We start from the raw sequence: 16637 nt of genomic DNA, 5'->3' as shown, positions 1-16637 counted from the left end.
TGATTAAAATATTTAATGTAAGGAGACTGTTACAGTACAGTACAAGATGTCTTTGGGGAGATTCCCACTTGTTCATCCTGGTACGATCATTAGCACAGATCAGACAGAATGGATAAGCAGAGAGAGCGAGGTGAATGGGAGGCCAGGTTGTAAATATAAACACGCACCTTCTCCAGGCCCAGCCCTTGGTCTGTGCCCTTCTTTAGGAGGACCGCCGTTGGTCCAGCAGTACTGATCATAGTAACCGAAACACTTGGGTGACGACCAGCTCTGTTTGCAGGGAAGCAGTTTAGCCTGTTAGACTGAAAGCTGTTAAAAATGTTCTAAGAATAATTTTAACTTGTTTCAGGCTGTATTCATGAGCCATGTGTCTTTTATGTTATTACCTTTACATAATTCGATTTAGTTCCGTTTTATACATGTTTGTTTGATTTGATATATCATCTGCCATTGGGTTAGAGGGACTCCTAGTAAACCAGTCAGAGGAAAGGGGTGGGTGTTGATTTGCTTGGCAGTCTTCTCAGTTTGAGAAGTTTGACAGCGTTCTTTCCTAACTGAACTGCATTTCCTGTACATCTAAATATTACATCTGATCTAACTTGTAGAAAATCCTAATTGGGAAGGGAGTCTTTCTCTGGATCAGTCTACTTGGGACGTGGATTCGGAACTTGCCAATAAATTGTATGAAAGATGGAAGAAATTTCAAACTGGTGATGGCTGCAAGTACGTCTTCTGTGTTCACCTTTCCTTCAGCACTGGGTTGGGGAAGAGGACACTACTGCATAGTACTTTATTGAAATTGCGTGACCGAGTTTTCAGTAATTAGTATTTCTCTTCAGCCTTTTATTTTGACAAATTTCCAGCCTCAGAAATGTTGCAACTATAGTGCTGTGAATACTCAAATATTCCTCATCTGGATTCAGTCATTGTTCACATTTTACCACTCGTGTTTTATTTCTCTCTCGACCTCTGTATCTTTGTATACACACACGTTTTCTTTTTGCTGAGTCATTTGAAAGTAAGCTGCACATACCATACTTCAACCCTCAATAGTTTATTAAGGAATATTTTATTTCCTCAGGAGAATATCCTCCTACATAGAACTACACTACCATTACATACCCCACAAATTTAACATTGATACAGTCAAATTACGTAGTTACACAGTCTGTATTCAGATTTCTCTGTTTGACCCACAGATATCCATCATAGCTGTCTTTTTCTTGTTCCTTTTTTAAAATCCAGGACCCATTCAAGGGTCATGCATTGCATTTGGTTGTCATGTTTTCTTAATTTTCTTTAGATATGTATCTTTGCCCCCCCCTTCTTCAATTTCATAATGTTGACACTTTAGAGAGAGTCTTAGCCAGTTGTCTTATAGAACCTTCAGCACCGTGGGTTTTGTGAATTGTTTCTTCAAGTTTACACTCACATTAAACAGTTTTGGGGAAGAGTGTTGACTACTTGGTTGATCTTGGAAAGGACATACACGTCAATTTGTCCCACTATTGGTGATAAGTTGAATCACTTGACTCTCCCCACTATATGTGTGATAGAGCTCTCTCCGTTATAGATGGATTTTTCCTTTAATAAGTAATTAATAAGTAATACATGCTTTGATAATTTAAAATCATAAATTTCCTGTTCCCTAAGAGCATGTCACTGATAATTCTTGTGTGGATTCGTTAGTTGTTAGAGTGATGGCTGCAAAATGGTGATGTTTCTAATTATTTTGTTTATTCTACATTCTTTTTGAGCATCCCTATGGATTCTTTGTTCATTAGCACCATCTACCACAATTATTATTTCTGCTGCTAAGTTGTCCCAGATTTGGCCGATGAGGCTACCTTGTGGGTCCTTAAACATTCTTATCATTCATTCTTTGAGCATTCCCTTACTTTCCAGTAAGACAGGATGTTTTAGGATCATTTTGTACTTTCTCTTCCCCAGACTCAGAATAAGCCCTGTTTTACCCCAAGAGCTCTTGATCCTTTTAGTGGGATTGATATTTAGTGATTTCATTTTTTTCTATGTCAAAATGATTTTTCAAAGTAATTTCTTTCTTTATGAATTATACAGGAGGACTGTTTTAGGAATGACTCGGTTTGGTCGCTTGAAGAAATCCAAGGAGTCAGAACCCTTTGTTTTCCTTCTGCCTCGTTTGATTGCAGAGCCCAGCCTGGTGTTAAACTTCAGCGCAACTGCCCTGAGGAGCACCGTGGTGAGGGTCGCGGGTCTCCTTGTCAGGGACGCCTCAGCTCTTGCGTTCTTGAGTTACCAGTCTTTCCACCTTGAGAATACTGTCCCAGAACCAAAGATAATTTAAATTCATTTTAAGCGGCACACATAAGCTGTTTAGTGCATTTAGTAGGGAGATACCAGAAGAACAAAATGAGTAAAAGTCGAAACAGACTGAAAATGCATGAAACAAATACACTTTCTGAAATTTGTTTTCAATTCAAAATCTATCTGCCTTCTTGGTGTTCATAGTGTTCAACTATGAACAACAGAATAAATCTTTTTTTAAGACTTTATTTTTTTTTATTTTAAATTTATTTTTTAAGACTTTATTTGTCAGAGAGAGAGAGGGAGAGAGAGAGAGAGTGCAAGTAGGGGGAGCAGCAGACAGCGGGAGAAGTAGGCTTCCTGCTGAGCAGAGAGCCTGATGCAGGGCTTGATCCCAGGACCCTGGGATCATGACCTAAGCCGAAGGCAGAGGCTTAACTGATTGAGCCACCCAGGTGCCTTTTTTTTTTTTAAAGTCATTTCTCCACCATCATGTTGCTCTCTGTCCTTAGTGTGCCGACTCCCTCTCTCGTGTGTGTCTCCCTCAAGGAGCTAGGGAGGCCCAGAGGAAGGCCCAGGCAATGAAGGGACAGCAGCAGGCTTCCATGTGTGTCCCCAGTCTCACTGCCAAAGAGCTGCCTGCATCACATATGGTCTGGGTGATAATTTCCACGCTGTGAGGCACTTACTGGGTTTCTTAGGGGTGGCATCTGAAGACTCTCAAAAAGATGTTCATTTTGAAATCATTTCAACTTAAAAGTTTCCAGAATAGTACCAAGTACTCCCAATCGTGCTTCACCAGGATTCACAGTTTTCTACGTTTGCCACATTTGCTTTATCATTGCTTCTCTCTCTCTGCACATACATACCACACGCACTTTTGTGAGCCACTTGAGAGTGTCAGATGCTGTGCCCCTCTTACCTCCACTTCCATGGGATTTTCCTAAGGACAGGAACGTCTTCCCACCTGCCAGAGTGAAATTATCAGAATTGGAAAATGTGCCATCAATCAGCATAATTGATGGTCTGCATCAATATTCACTGTTCTGCAGTCTATATTCAGATTTTCCCAATTATCCCACTCACATACTTTATGGTATGTTTTTTGTTTTTTTGTTTTTTTTTCCCCCAGTTCAGGATCCAGTTCAGGATCTTGAATTGTGTAATCGTGTCTTTTTTGTCACCTGTAGTCTTCCTGAACCTTTTGTTGTCTTTCATAGCAGAGACGTGGTTGAAGAGGGCAGGCTCTTTATTTTCTAAAATGTCCCTCGATTTGATTTACATGATGGTGCCTCATGAGCAGATTCAGGTTATGAATTTTTTGCAGTTTTATTTCAGGGGCAATGCCATGTCCTTCTCTGGGTTTTGATTTGCCTTTCCCCGTATCTAGGTGAAGTACTTTGTGGTGAAGAATCCTTCCTCTTGGCCAGTCTCCATGCAACTCCTGCCTCTCTCCTTGTATCCTAAGCCTGAGGCTGCAGTGCGTCTGCTCCATAAATGGTAAAGCGCCCAGTAGAAGACTTTCTGACAGGGTTTGGGAAATGCTGTTACAACTCAGGATTATTCCAAGTCCTTCACATTTTTCACCTGGAACCTGTATGTGGGTATAAACAGTATTAATCCCGGTACCTGGATCCCCAACTCCTCGGGGCGTAGGCCTCAATGGAAATGGCCACTTCCCTTTGTCAGCTTGTGGCACCATGTGGCAGCTTCACTGTTACTATGTCAAGGCTAGTTCCGAGCAGATACTATTTTCTTCGGCCAGGGAATCTTTACAACTGTGATTTTCCCACATATACTCCTAAAATTTGGAATCTAAATCACAATGATCTCTGGGCAATTCAAGAAAATGGGTGTAGCATGTGAGTGCATTTTAATCGAGCATTAAAAAAGAAAAGATGATAATCCTTTTCGTTCATGGCTGAAAGATGTTAGATATTCACATTCTACGTGATTTTTACGAAGCAATCACAGTTTCACTTAGAATGTTTCCTTCCTTGGCTTAGTAGAACCTACTCTGATCCCAGAGTTTCTCAGTTTCAGCACTACTGACATTTTGGACAAGATGATTTTCTGTTTGGGGGAGGAGGGGCTGTCCTGTGTTTCGGAGAATGTTTAGGAGCTCCCCTGGCTTCTCCCCAAGAGGTGCCAGTAGGACCTCCCCAGCTGTGGTAAACAAAAATGTCTCCAGATACTGCCAGTCATCCCCCGGGAGATAAAATTGTCCTTGGTTGAGAGTTACTTCCTGTCAGGTTCCGAATGGACCATTTGGAGAAAAAAAGTGCTTCATATTTAGAACTTTTTTTTTTACCACATGCTTCTTTACTTTCTGTGCTGCTAAAGTCATTCATTCAACAATATTTATTGAGCACTCACAGTACACCAGGTACAGTTCCGGGGGTAGGACATGGTAGTGCCAGGACGGGGTGAATTGTGTATGTAAATAGATGGGCTCACATAATAGGTGTATGTGTACACATCTTAGTCTTTCTTTATTGGCAATCTGAATGTTATTTCAAACGTTTTTTCTCTTTATAGGTTTGGCACCGATATGCAGATGATTAATTTCACAACTGGTGAATTCCAGCTCACCAAAGCTTGCCCTTACCGGGTAGGATGTCCTCTTTAAATAGAAAAGGAATGCTAAACAAACTATACACATAGTGTATGGGCTTTACTGATTTGTGTTTCAAGTGTCTTTAAATAATATATGCGGCTTTCTTATTTTTATACTCTAGACATTAAGCATACATAGCAGATTTTTCCAATTAACAACTGCAGCAGGAGCTGCACGGTTCATGTTAGCCTGTAAATCATTTTAATTTGATAGTTTGGATTCATGTGACTGAAGAAATAACAATTGAATCAGGGCTATGTGGAAAACCATAAAACTTGAGACCCGGGAATTTACAATTCTTTTAGATTCCCCATCCAATTTTTTTTTAGGGCCGCATAAGGTAAAAATACACTTAAAAAAAATCTTCTCCCACCAAACTGGCTTCATGTTTTTAGCAAGTCACCCAGTTTCTGTGATGTTCACCTCATCTGTAAAAAAGGATTTCTCTGAGATACTTAAGCCCCTGGGCACTCATGAGGTCTTGCACAAGTACTTAGGAGGAGGAGTAAACTGTCACATGGTGAGGATGTCGTCTGGGGACTTGGCAGCTTGTTTCTTAGTTTCCACTCAGTAGTTCCGTGGCTCTTTGTACGGACCTGAGTGTTTCCTTACAAGTATCTTATGTGTGAGATCAAGTCAGACACAGAGCATCTGTTAAATGAGTACAAACTCACATGCACGCACACACAGACATACAACTGTATCTCTAACACACACATATTTAAATGCCTTGGGTATTTGCTTCTTCTCCGCACTTAACCCTCTGAAGATAGACTGTTGGCTCTAGGTGACCTTGGATAACAGAAAGAGGGAAAACAGATAACCTCCAACTCAGAGTTAAAACTCATCAAAGCAAGTTTTTAAGTGGATTTTTTTTTTAAAGATTATTTATTTATTTATTTGACAGAGAGAGATCACAAGTAGATGGAGAGGCAGGCAGAGAGAAAGAGAGAGAGAGGGAAGCAGGATCTCTGCCGAGCAGAGAACCCGATGCGGGACTCGATCCCAGGACCCTGAGATCATGACCTGAGCCGAAGGCAGCGGCTTAACCCACTGAGCCACCCAGGCGCCCTTAAGTGGATTTTTAACAGAGACTTAAAATAGGAAGTACATTACAGCAAATGTTCTTTCTCTTCGTAAGTGGTCTAGGCGGCAGCACGGTCTTGTTTTTGTCAGCAAGCCTGCCGGTGCTCATTCCTTCTCATTCTCTTTTCCACCGAGCAGTCTCCCAGAGCCACTGGGAGGTAAATTTGTCCAAAATACTAAGACATCTTTTGCCCCAGTGGTTGAACCATATATAATTTAGGATTCCAAAAATAATGCCAAATTTCTTTTACATATAAATGTTCTGTTCCAATTTGAACAAATGGTGCAATTCATTTGGAAAAGGTTTTCCATCTGTAATCCAGGGTTCCCCAAGGAAACAAAAGGCACACCTTTTGCCATCAAGGACTCTATTACCATCAAGAATAATAGGAATGCCTTTGAGACACTTAGAAGTTTACTCAAAATTCTTATTAGAACTTTGTCATGTAAAGAAAGGCACGTGTTTTTATGATGTTGGTGTGCTTTTAGAAATGTAATGCCTTTAGTGAAAAGCAGGGGGAATTGCAGTCAGGATTCTGTACCCAGGGTCATAACATGGGCTTGCTATGTGATCCTGAGCAGATTCCTTAACCTCTCTATAGCCTCTTCTCTCTTGCTTACAATAATGCTAGAAGATTCAGTAAGGTTTATGGAATGTTCAGCATCTTACAGACCTTATATTCTCGTGCCCAGCATATAAGAACTATTTAATAAAGAATGTTTTTATTAGAGTTTTAATACTAAAAATCAGCAGCTTTTTATTCAATATTTATATTAAATCTATGTAAAGCCGGGTTTCTCCCCTCATGAAGTTTATAATTCTAAGGGACACGAGTCAAGTACCATCACTATTTCTTCTCTCAGATAGCATGGGGACATGCCAGCAACAGTTTCAGGATAAAACACATTGAAAAATGAAGAATACATTGTTACCGTGCAGATTGTATGATTGTAGCCCTAAGAAACTAATAAATTATTTTTAGTGAGAAGAAGCTGGGGAAAGCAGTGGAAAGAAGAAAAATAATGAAGAACTCAATTTTGGATGCTAGATTCAGAACACAAGATCTAGTCAGAGTTAATCGTGGGGAAAGTCAAGGAGGATGTGAAGAGAGATCTTTCTCCTGAGTGTGGAGACCGAATGTAATAAAAGATGGTTTCTGTATAAACTGAAGCTCAGTATGAAAGAGAAATGTAGGGGTGTCCAGCAGCAGAGAGGTATCTGGTCCGCTCCCCGTAGTGTTCAAGCAGGGGCTGTTTGGTCTGTTTTCCGAGGGATGTGTTACAGTCAGCATCTTGGCAGAGAAGGCTGCTTCTGGCCACAAGTCCCCTCTGAGCCAGGAAGCAAATCCCCTTTCGGATATCCATGGCCAGTTGTCCTGCAGCCTCTTCCTATACTTCTCAGCTGTGGTTCCGGAGCTGGTTATTGGTGTGAGCTCTCAGGGTAAACAAGCTCAGTAGGTCGACGCGGGTAGTCTCATCTGGACATTAAAAGAAGAGCCGTCACGGTCATCCTCAAAAACGAATGTAGACAGAAGCTTGTCTTACAGGATTCACTGACTTGCACGTATTAAATTTGCAGGGCATGCATTCTGAGGAGTCCAGGGCTGGTATCCTCCACTTACATTTGCAGCCTCTGGAGATGAAAAGGGTCGGTGTCATGTTCATGCCAGCTGACTATGGGAAAGTTACATCACTCATACTAATCCGGTAGGTGTTTCCCCATCCCGGAGCCCGTTTCTTTCCCATCCCTTCATCATCCAAGTCTCGTCTCAAGAATACGTAGTCTCTTTAGTTAAGGGCTGACATTAGTCTCTTAGGCAGGCAGGTAGGGATGAGGCCATGTTGCAAGGCAGGAAGAGTAAAGGCTGCCTGAGGCTCTGTGCTTACTTCCGTGGGGCCTCTGGCCTTGTAAGGTAGAGGCCGCGTGCCCTTCTCCCCAAGAGTCACAATGTATTTTGCTTACCATCTCCTCTGCTGCTGTCTCCAAGGGCAGAACACACACACACACACACACACACACACACACACACACACACACCTCTGACCTTAGCTTGGAAAAGAAATTGAAACACTGCTGCGTACGTTTTCATTCCACAGTGTTTGGATTTACTCCACTCTACATCGCTGCCTTGCTTGTGCAATTCTCTGTAACCCCAAAGGACAATGGACTAAGGATTATTGAGCCCATTGGCTTTTTTTTTTTTTTTTAAGATTTTATTTATTTGACAGAGAACACAAGTACGCAGAGAGGCAGGCAGAGAGAGGGGGAAGCAGGCTCCCCGCTGAGCAGAGAACCTGACGTGGGCCTTGATCCCAGGACCCTGAGATCATGACCTGAGCCGAAGGCAGAGGCTTTAATCCACTGAGCCACCCAGGCGCCCCCCAACTGGCTTTTTTAAACTTCTTTTTCTTTCTTTTAAATGACAGAGGTTGCTAACTGATTTAAGCACCTAATGTTTTTCATTGTTTAATCTTTTTCATCTTTAGGTAGTCTGTATTGAGAGTCTTCTTTCAAAAATTTACAGTAAATACAGATCTATGTTGATGTTCTCTGCATTGGTGAGAAGTCTAATTTTTAATAAATGACATTTTAATTTCTTTTTAAAGCTTTTCTAGTATCACATCAGCTGGCAAAGACTTTTTTTATTCTGAGCTTCCTTTAATATATCACATGAGTTTTTTCTACAAGTGAGTGCCCTGAAAAAGGAAAATGTACTAAAGTTTTTAAAGGAGTGTATTCTGTTAAGCATTTTAACTTCTCATGCTCTGTAGTGTCTTTCATTTTAAACCCATTCTTCTTTGAAAATCTAAGGTCTGGGGAAGTGCAGAGGTCAACTTTACTTCATCCCAGGTTAAACTCTTCCTGGCTTTGAAAGGTCTAAATTATTTAGAGTACTTAATTTATTTTTGATGTTTCTGTATTGATAGTATTTTTCTGTAGATAATAGCATAACATAACTTAAAGCCTTTTTAATGGTGGAAGATTCTTAATTCTTTAGGTAAATATACAAAGATATTGGTGTATTTTGCATAATTAGGCATGAATTCCTTCTCTGCTTCTACAGTATTTATGTTAATGAGGACTGGCTTTCACTCCAGTCTGCATCATTTAAACATCTGTCCATTTAACTTTTTATGTCCTAGCAATCATGCTTTGAGTTACTGAGAAGGCAAAGCTAGTCTGAATTTGTGTTTGATGACTAAGAACTCGAGTAGATATAGGTTATTTATGGGGAAGCATTATAAATCTTTGGTTCAATAGAAACAGTAGGATTCTATTTCTAGAATTATCCCAAAAGCAGAATTTCCTATAGTCACGATTACAGTGTAAACTCCTTCATTCACTCTTGTAAGCACTTTTGGTCAGTAAGTCTAAATTTGGTAATATTTCTCAGAGGTCTCCCAATTTTTCAGGGTTTTTTTTTTCCCCCATTTTTTTTTCCCCCCTCTTGGAAGTCCAATCACCATCCTGGTAGCTGATTATTAGAAAAACACGGCTTTGCATTCCTGGGCCAGGGTAGGAGAGTGATGAAGAGCATTCACTCATTCTTACTGTGGGCAACCTCAACCTTCCTGGTGTTCGGGCAGCTTCCATTGCCCATGGACACCCTCTAATTCCAGGAGATAGCCAGAGGTATCACACTATTTAAACTGATTTCCTCTTTGACAACGATACAACTGTTCGTGTCAGCAAGGAATGTTTAAGTCCAAATGCACTGTGTCTTGTGATTCTGTTGTAATGCCTTTGTGTTCCTATGTGTTGCCCTAATAGGAATAACTTGACGGTTATTGACATGATTGCTGTGGAAGGGTTCGGAGCCAGAGAGTTACTGAAAGTGGGTGGAAGGCTTCCAGGTGCAGGAGGTTCACTCCGATTCAAGGTGCCTGAGTCCACGCTGATGGACTGCCGGCGACGTGAGTTCATGCGCGTGGCCCTCCGATGGGGAAGGCTTGGTGCTAGAGGCAAGGGCAAAAGGATTCCATAATTGACAGTAAATTCATGGCATTGATCCATATGATTAAATCAGGCGAACATTCGAGCATATATGATAGGCTAGTACTACTTAGAAAAATAGCCTTAGATATTTAATCCAACTTAAATGATACCTATATAAGAAGTATAATTGCTAAATCATCAGCATAGTGATAGATATTTAAGATAAATAGCATGAAATGTCAGTTTGATTATCAGCTACATCTTCATAAAAAAAAAAAAATCACACCAAAATGATGAATGTCAAGAAGAGTAAAGATCTGCTAACTGGTAGAATTTATGCAGTAATGCAAATTCTCCTTATCTGTGTCACCCAGGACAGCAGACATGTGTGGTTAATGAGCATATAAAAATATAGCTGGTGTGAGCTATTAAATATACTTAATTTTAATTTGGCCATGTATATCTAGTGGCTACTGTATTAGACATTGCAGATTTGGAAACTTATCTAAACATTGCATTCAAAAATTTCCAAATTGTGCATGTATTTAAATCAAATGCTTCTAAATTATTTATATTAGTTTCAAGAACTTCCTCAGGAACCAAGACAAAAATCAAACAATAGATGTAAAATGTTTTTGGTAAATTCCTTGTTTTCCTATTATTATCTTGAATTTCTGGAACACACTGAAAACATTTTAGTGTAACAACATGCATCCTATGGAGAAAACTGGTTGGTGAAAGTGTTGGATAGTTTGTAGCACTATCTAATGCCTGATGGGAATTTCTTTTTTAAGAAAACTATGCTAATTGAGCATTGAGTTTGAAAAGATTTACTGACCTTTTGCATTCAAAATTCAGAGTATTTACTTTTTTATTCATTCATTCAGTAATTTAGAGTTGACCTTGAAAGATGATACTAAGGAAAATTATAAAAACTACAGACCTAGATAAAATTTTAGTTGTTATATGGAAAAGATTGCACGTTATAAATTTATAGGAATAATTTAAAATTGTGGTAATTTTTTTTTAAACTTCCCATATAAAATATGGTCTCACTTTTTTGCAGGGACTTAGTGACTTACCCTCTGAATGTAGTGGGTATTTGAACTGTGTTTCTAGAAGCACAGACCCGTGCCCTTAACTGGTCCCTGTTCAGTATGAGGATCCCAGGAGTGAAGCATGCATGGTGTCTAGGGGTATCCCAATTACTTGGCTTCTGAGAAGAATAAACTTGTAACCTTAACTTTTAATAAGTACAAGAACAAAGAAATTCTGATTACTTTTGGTACCTAGGAAGGTCTTTTAACTTAAGAAAAATCTTAACTTGTTAAATGTTTTTGTATCCTAGTAGTGTTCTACCAGTTCTGTTCTACCAGAACAGTTCTATGATTGTTCTAGAAATTAGATAGAAGTCATACTTTGAGCTTACATTGAATTTTTTTTTCACATTTTAATAATATAGGTCATGGTTTATTGATTCAGTAAATTATTCTGAATAAATTTTGCAGTTCATACATACTAAATATCACTTTTTGTCCTCACTAGAACTGAAAGACAGCAAGCAAATTTTATCTATTACAAAGAACTTTAAAGTTGAGAATATTGGACCACTTCCTATAACTGTGACATCTCTGAAAATTAATGGGTATAATTGCCAAGGTTATGGATTTGAAGTGCTAGATTGTCGTCAGTTCTCCTTGGCCCCAAACACATCCCGGGATATCAGCATTGTGTAAGCATTGGGTTTTAACCTCATTTAGGTTTTGTGGTGCATTTAATAATGTGGGGGAAGAAAACCTTTTTTTACATTGGTAAGACATGTTAAGTTGTTTTTATATAAGCGTTTATTGTAAGTAAGGAATATGGCTGCTGTTGTAACTATTTTGTTTTGTGCCTAAAATTAAAACAATTTAAGTTCATAAAGATGCATCTTTGCTTATCAGGTTTACTCCAGACTTTACCTCTTCCTGGGTCATCCGCGAGCTGACACTTGTAACGGCAGCAGACCTCGAGTTTCGCTTCACTCTCAATGTGACCCTCCCTCATCACCTGTTGCCCTTGTGTGCGGATGTGGTTCCAGGACCCAGCTGGGAGGAGTCGTTTTGGAGGCTTACGGTCTTCTTTGTCAGGTACGCTACAACCTTCAGGAGCGTCGCATGAAAATGCATTTTGCTTGGGTGTAAAAAGCATATGAATCATCAAACAGCATATTCAAAGACTGTGAAAGTGAGTGGAATTCACAAAGAACCTCAACATACGTGAAGTAGAGTAATAATCGATGAGCTTTAAGACAATAGTAAACTTACTGTAGGAGAGTCACAAGACCTTGAAGTGTAAGAGATCATTGTGCTCCCTATACTTCTCTTAGCAGTTGCAGTGGAAAATATGGATGTTACTGCTGTTGGCTTGGCGCAGTGGCAATTTGAGATTGGAAGACTAGGATGACCTTTCTGGATTGATTTTATCATGAAAATGCCTTTGAAAATGGAATTGGAATGTTAAACTTACAAATGTGCACATTTTTAGGAACTCGGAGCTTTTTAAATCTTTAAGTCATATCAGAATTATGATGTGATACATTTTATGGAATTCAGTGCTCTATTTTTAGATCTTTGCATCAACCACTCATTGCTCCTCTGTAAGAGAGCTGGTCTTTTTAATGTCGGTCAGGACCATGCAGTAATGAACCTCCTTGCTTTCTTCCTCAGTTTGTCCCTGTTGGGTGTAATTTTAATAGCCTTCCAACAAGCACAGTACATTCTTATGGAATTCATGAAAACAAGACAGAGGCAAAATGCTAGCTCATCTTCACAGCAAAACAATAATCCGATGGATATAATTAGCTCCCATTCTCACAAGTAAGAATTCTTGTTGTGTGTGTATGTGTGTGTGTTCATCCTTTGATATTACTTGGTTCTGATTTTGAGATAATATAAATAATACTCTGATTCCAGGTTTGTCTTCATAAAATTTTCTTGAAGTCATGGTGTGGCAGCTATAACCATTTTTATAATAAGATAGACTTCATAGACAGACTTAGTTTGTTAAACTCATGGGCCTTTGGAAGAAGGAGAGCTAGGACCCCTTAATATACTTCTTTCTCCTGGGTCTCAAACCAGAAGGGTAGCGTTTGATTCCATTTGGCTTTCTGTTAACTGTCTTTGTTTTTAATTCAGAAGCAACTGTAAGAACTTTCTCGATACCTACGGCACCTCCGATAAAGGCAGAGGAAAAAGCTGCCTTCCAGTGAACACTCCACAAAGCAGGATCCAGAACGCCCCAAAGAGGAGCCCAGCTACCTACGGTCATTCTCAGAAGAAGCATAAGTGCTCAGTCTATTACAGCAAACACAAACCCAGCCCATCCATCACCAGCAGTGCCAACGCCACTACTGAGGAGAAACAGACTCCAGCCCTGGGCAGCTCCCTGTCTGCCCTGAAGGAGGACGTGTGCACTGAAGTCATGGGTGAGAACTGGATCAGCCTCAAGTATGCAAGTAGCATCAGCGTCGACCTGCAAAAGAATTTAACCCTTTCTAAAAACTTACTGAATAAAGAGGAAAACACACTGAAAAACACAATTGTTATCAATAACACTTCTTCAGAATGTCACATGAAGGAGGGAATACAGACATGTATGTTTCCTAAGGAAACGGACATTAAAATTTCAGAAAACATAGCTGAGCTCAAGGAACGAGAGCTCTGTCCTCTGAAGACCTCTAAGAAACTACCTGAAAATCACTTGCCAAGAAATTCACCTCAGTACCAGTCAGACTTGCCAGAGATTTCCAGGAAAAATAATGGTAATCTTTTCATCCTCCTGGATGATTCTTTTTTTCCGGTTTGTCTTCCATCTGTTTGTTACAGAATTTGATCTCACCTGTGACTTTAATTTTAATCCCAAATGCTGCATTTTTAGTTCACGCACAAAGTTTTAGCAAAGGTAAAAATGTTGAAATACGGTTTGTAAAATGAGAAGTTGAGGACGAGGCACCACAGTTTTAGAATGTCATGGGTAAAGAAGCTTACTTTTTATTTTTAGTACATATGTTGAGAGTGATGTGAATGTCGTGTTTTATTGTTGGGAGGATATGGACACTGTTTTTAATTATTTTCTATCATGGATTTGCAGACTCTTGGTGAAAATTAATCACCATAAAATATTTCTGACCGAACAAAACTTACCAACTTTCTATATTTAACAGCTGCTACCATCTCATGTTTCCTGGCTCTGGTGCTTCTCTGATTGTGTCCCTTGGTTAAAAGAAGACAGATGTTCTCTCACAACAAATACAGTTAGTGAAGGCATAAGCAGGACGAGACTCAGAAAACCACCCACATGTAAAATCGTCATTAAGCTGTAACTGACCCCTTTGGCCTTTGGCATAAGAGCCGATGCTTATTTTTCTTGGCCATTCTGACCATTTTAATATGCACACTTCTGCACCCATTGCAAGATTTGGGGAGCACCTGGGTAGCTCAGTCATTTAAGCATCCGACTCTTGATTTTGGCTCAAGTCATGATCTCAGGGGCTTAAGATCAAGCCCTATGTCGGGCTCCATGCTCAGTGGGAATCTGCTTGAGAGTCTCTCTCTCCCTGTCCCTTTGCATCCCCCCCCCCGCCAATAAATAAATCTTTTTTTAAAAAGTCAGATTTTTGACACTTTTTAATCTGGAAAAGCCAGTTACCTTTGCTCTTATTTGAAACATCTAAGTATAAATAGCTTCGTATTTATACTCCCTGTTATCGGAGAGAAGGTACCAAAGTGTTATAGATGGGCCAATTCTGATGAGCTTTAGGCATTTAACTAAAAACCCAAACTGAATTGTAAGTGTTCCATAAGGGGACCTCTCTCGTTGGAAAGAAAGCTGGAGTGCCCTCAGCAGAACGTGGTTTAGGCAGCTGCGCCTGTATTCCTGGTGCCTCTCGTTCCATCCAGCTCGCACCATTTCCCCAGCCTGAGTGTGTGTTCAAGGCAGAACTCCCGTCTGCGAGTCAACAATGCCCCCTCCACCCCCGCCCCCGCCGTGTTCGCTGCACTCGGCGTGGGAGGACACACTCAAAGTGATGCTTTCAACCAGATCTTCAAATGACATCCTATCATACGTTGTCCAGGCATGTTTCACGGTGGGGCACACAGGGTGCTTCTCATTCCATTTCTGTAGGGCCCAGACCACAAAACCTTTGTGAAAGGGTGAAATTAGAGGGCGAGTCCTACTGGGTTTTTCCTTGTTTTCTGCCATTGAGACCCAAGCACAGTATTTGACCTCAGCTGCCTTGACACAGACTTAAAATCACAGTTGTTTGGGGTGCTCCTATGATCCATTGCATCCCTGAGTTGTCTGCATAAATGCGGCCCTGAACACCATGGCCTTGGCATTGTGGACAGATTGCGGGGAAGGACCTTCTGCTGCATCGTAGTACGCGGAAGTGGTTGAAATGTAGAGGCGTGGACCCGAGTTGCAGGCCTGGAGTGGGTCTGAGGGTTTGAATTTGTGCTTTGAGACTTTCCCGTCCAACACCGATATTTAATGCCCAGAGTTGATCCTTGATGACCCCATGTATTAGCACTTCTGAAAGTGTGAGTAAACTTAATATGGAGTCCAGAAACACAGGATTTGCTTTTATCACCATAGATGGTGGTTCTGCCCAGAATCTACCCCTCTGGCACAGATTACTAGCCTCTTTGTGTTTTAAACAGAAACATGTATCTCCCCATACGAAGTCTTTTAAAATTGCTCTTTGGTGGGATCGGTAGCACGCTAAGTGCTGTCAGAGTGGTTGTTGATCAGATCAAATAAGAATCGTTGAAAGAACTTTGGCTTCCTACCAGGTTCAGGCCAATGCATTCAAAGGTGCTAATTCACAGGGCTGTGTTTCTCTCCAGAATGAAAGTGTAGGCAGGAGAGTCCTCACAGGGAAAGCCGCTCACTGACATGCATTTTGTTCTGTTTTCCATTCACAGCACTAGTCTAGGAAATATCAAAGAGGTTAAAAAACTAAACATATTGCCTGCCATCATTTTACAATTTAAACATTTTAAAGAATTGGCAATGTTAAAAATAAGAAAGGACTGAATAGAGGAATAGTTTGAAGGCAGGATGTGGAGGAGTTTTTCCTTTCTTTCTTTCTTTCTTTCTTCCCCAGTAACATCAAGGGTCTGGGGTTCTTTTTTCACATTTTAAAGGAAAACATTGTCCTAAACTGGCAGATGGTGAACAGGCATATATAATCGGCAGGGAATCCATAATGTGTGAAGAATGCTCAAGGATGAGGAAACCGTTTATACATGAGAACTTTCCAAGTTTTTGCTTCCAACTTTGAGCTTTAGTTCTTTTTTTTTGAAAAGTGTTTTACTTTGTGAAAAACATGTTTCCATCTTAAAATCATTCTAGAATCTGAAGAAAATAGCTTCAGCTTAGTAGCTGAACTTCACCCAGCCGATGGCAGGAATCCTCAGTTCCTGCACTTCGTTTTCCGTGTCCACCACCAGAACGGGGATCTTCACTTTGCTCAGGGGAAACCAGCCAGCGTGTTCGCCACATCCTAGCTGTTTCTCCTAAATGACACAAATCTTCCCGTAGAAACAAGTCTAGTGATAAGATTGCCTTTGGAAAAAGGGGAAGAGGGCAGGCGGTCGGTTTCCTACGAGTGCCTGAAGTTATTTTATTAACCTAACAGATGTCCTTGAGCACTTGAGGAATTGTGTC

The 16637-nt window shown here is 40.3% G+C and overlaps 1 protein-coding gene across 2 annotated transcripts in view; it reads left to right on the top strand.

The window, feature by feature from the left end:
- TMEM131L (transmembrane 131 like) overlaps positions 1 to 16637 on the top strand; it is a 157485-nt gene that overhangs the window by 116558 nt on the left and 24290 nt on the right. For both annotated transcript variants that reach the window (XM_047717860.1, XM_047717859.1), the window contains 10 exons: positions 606 to 723; positions 2080 to 2221; positions 3677 to 3786; positions 4825 to 4897; positions 7569 to 7696; positions 9762 to 9904; positions 11472 to 11658; positions 11870 to 12055; positions 12635 to 12784; positions 13103 to 13728. In XM_047717860.1, the coding sequence (XP_047573816.1) occupies positions 606 to 723; positions 2080 to 2221; positions 3677 to 3786; positions 4825 to 4897; positions 7569 to 7696; positions 9762 to 9904; positions 11472 to 11658; positions 11870 to 12055; positions 12635 to 12784; positions 13103 to 13728 (1863 nt within the window). The remainder of the gene's footprint in view (positions 1 to 605; positions 724 to 2079; positions 2222 to 3676; positions 3787 to 4824; positions 4898 to 7568; positions 7697 to 9761; positions 9905 to 11471; positions 11659 to 11869; positions 12056 to 12634; positions 12785 to 13102; positions 13729 to 16637) is intronic.

Source organism: Lutra lutra, chromosome 2 (assembly GCF_902655055.1).
Source record: "Lutra lutra chromosome 2, mLutLut1.2, whole genome shotgun sequence".
Classification (NCBI taxonomy): Eukaryota; Metazoa; Chordata; class Mammalia; order Carnivora; family Mustelidae; genus Lutra; species Lutra lutra.
This window is presented reverse-complemented; position numbering and strand designations above follow the sequence as displayed.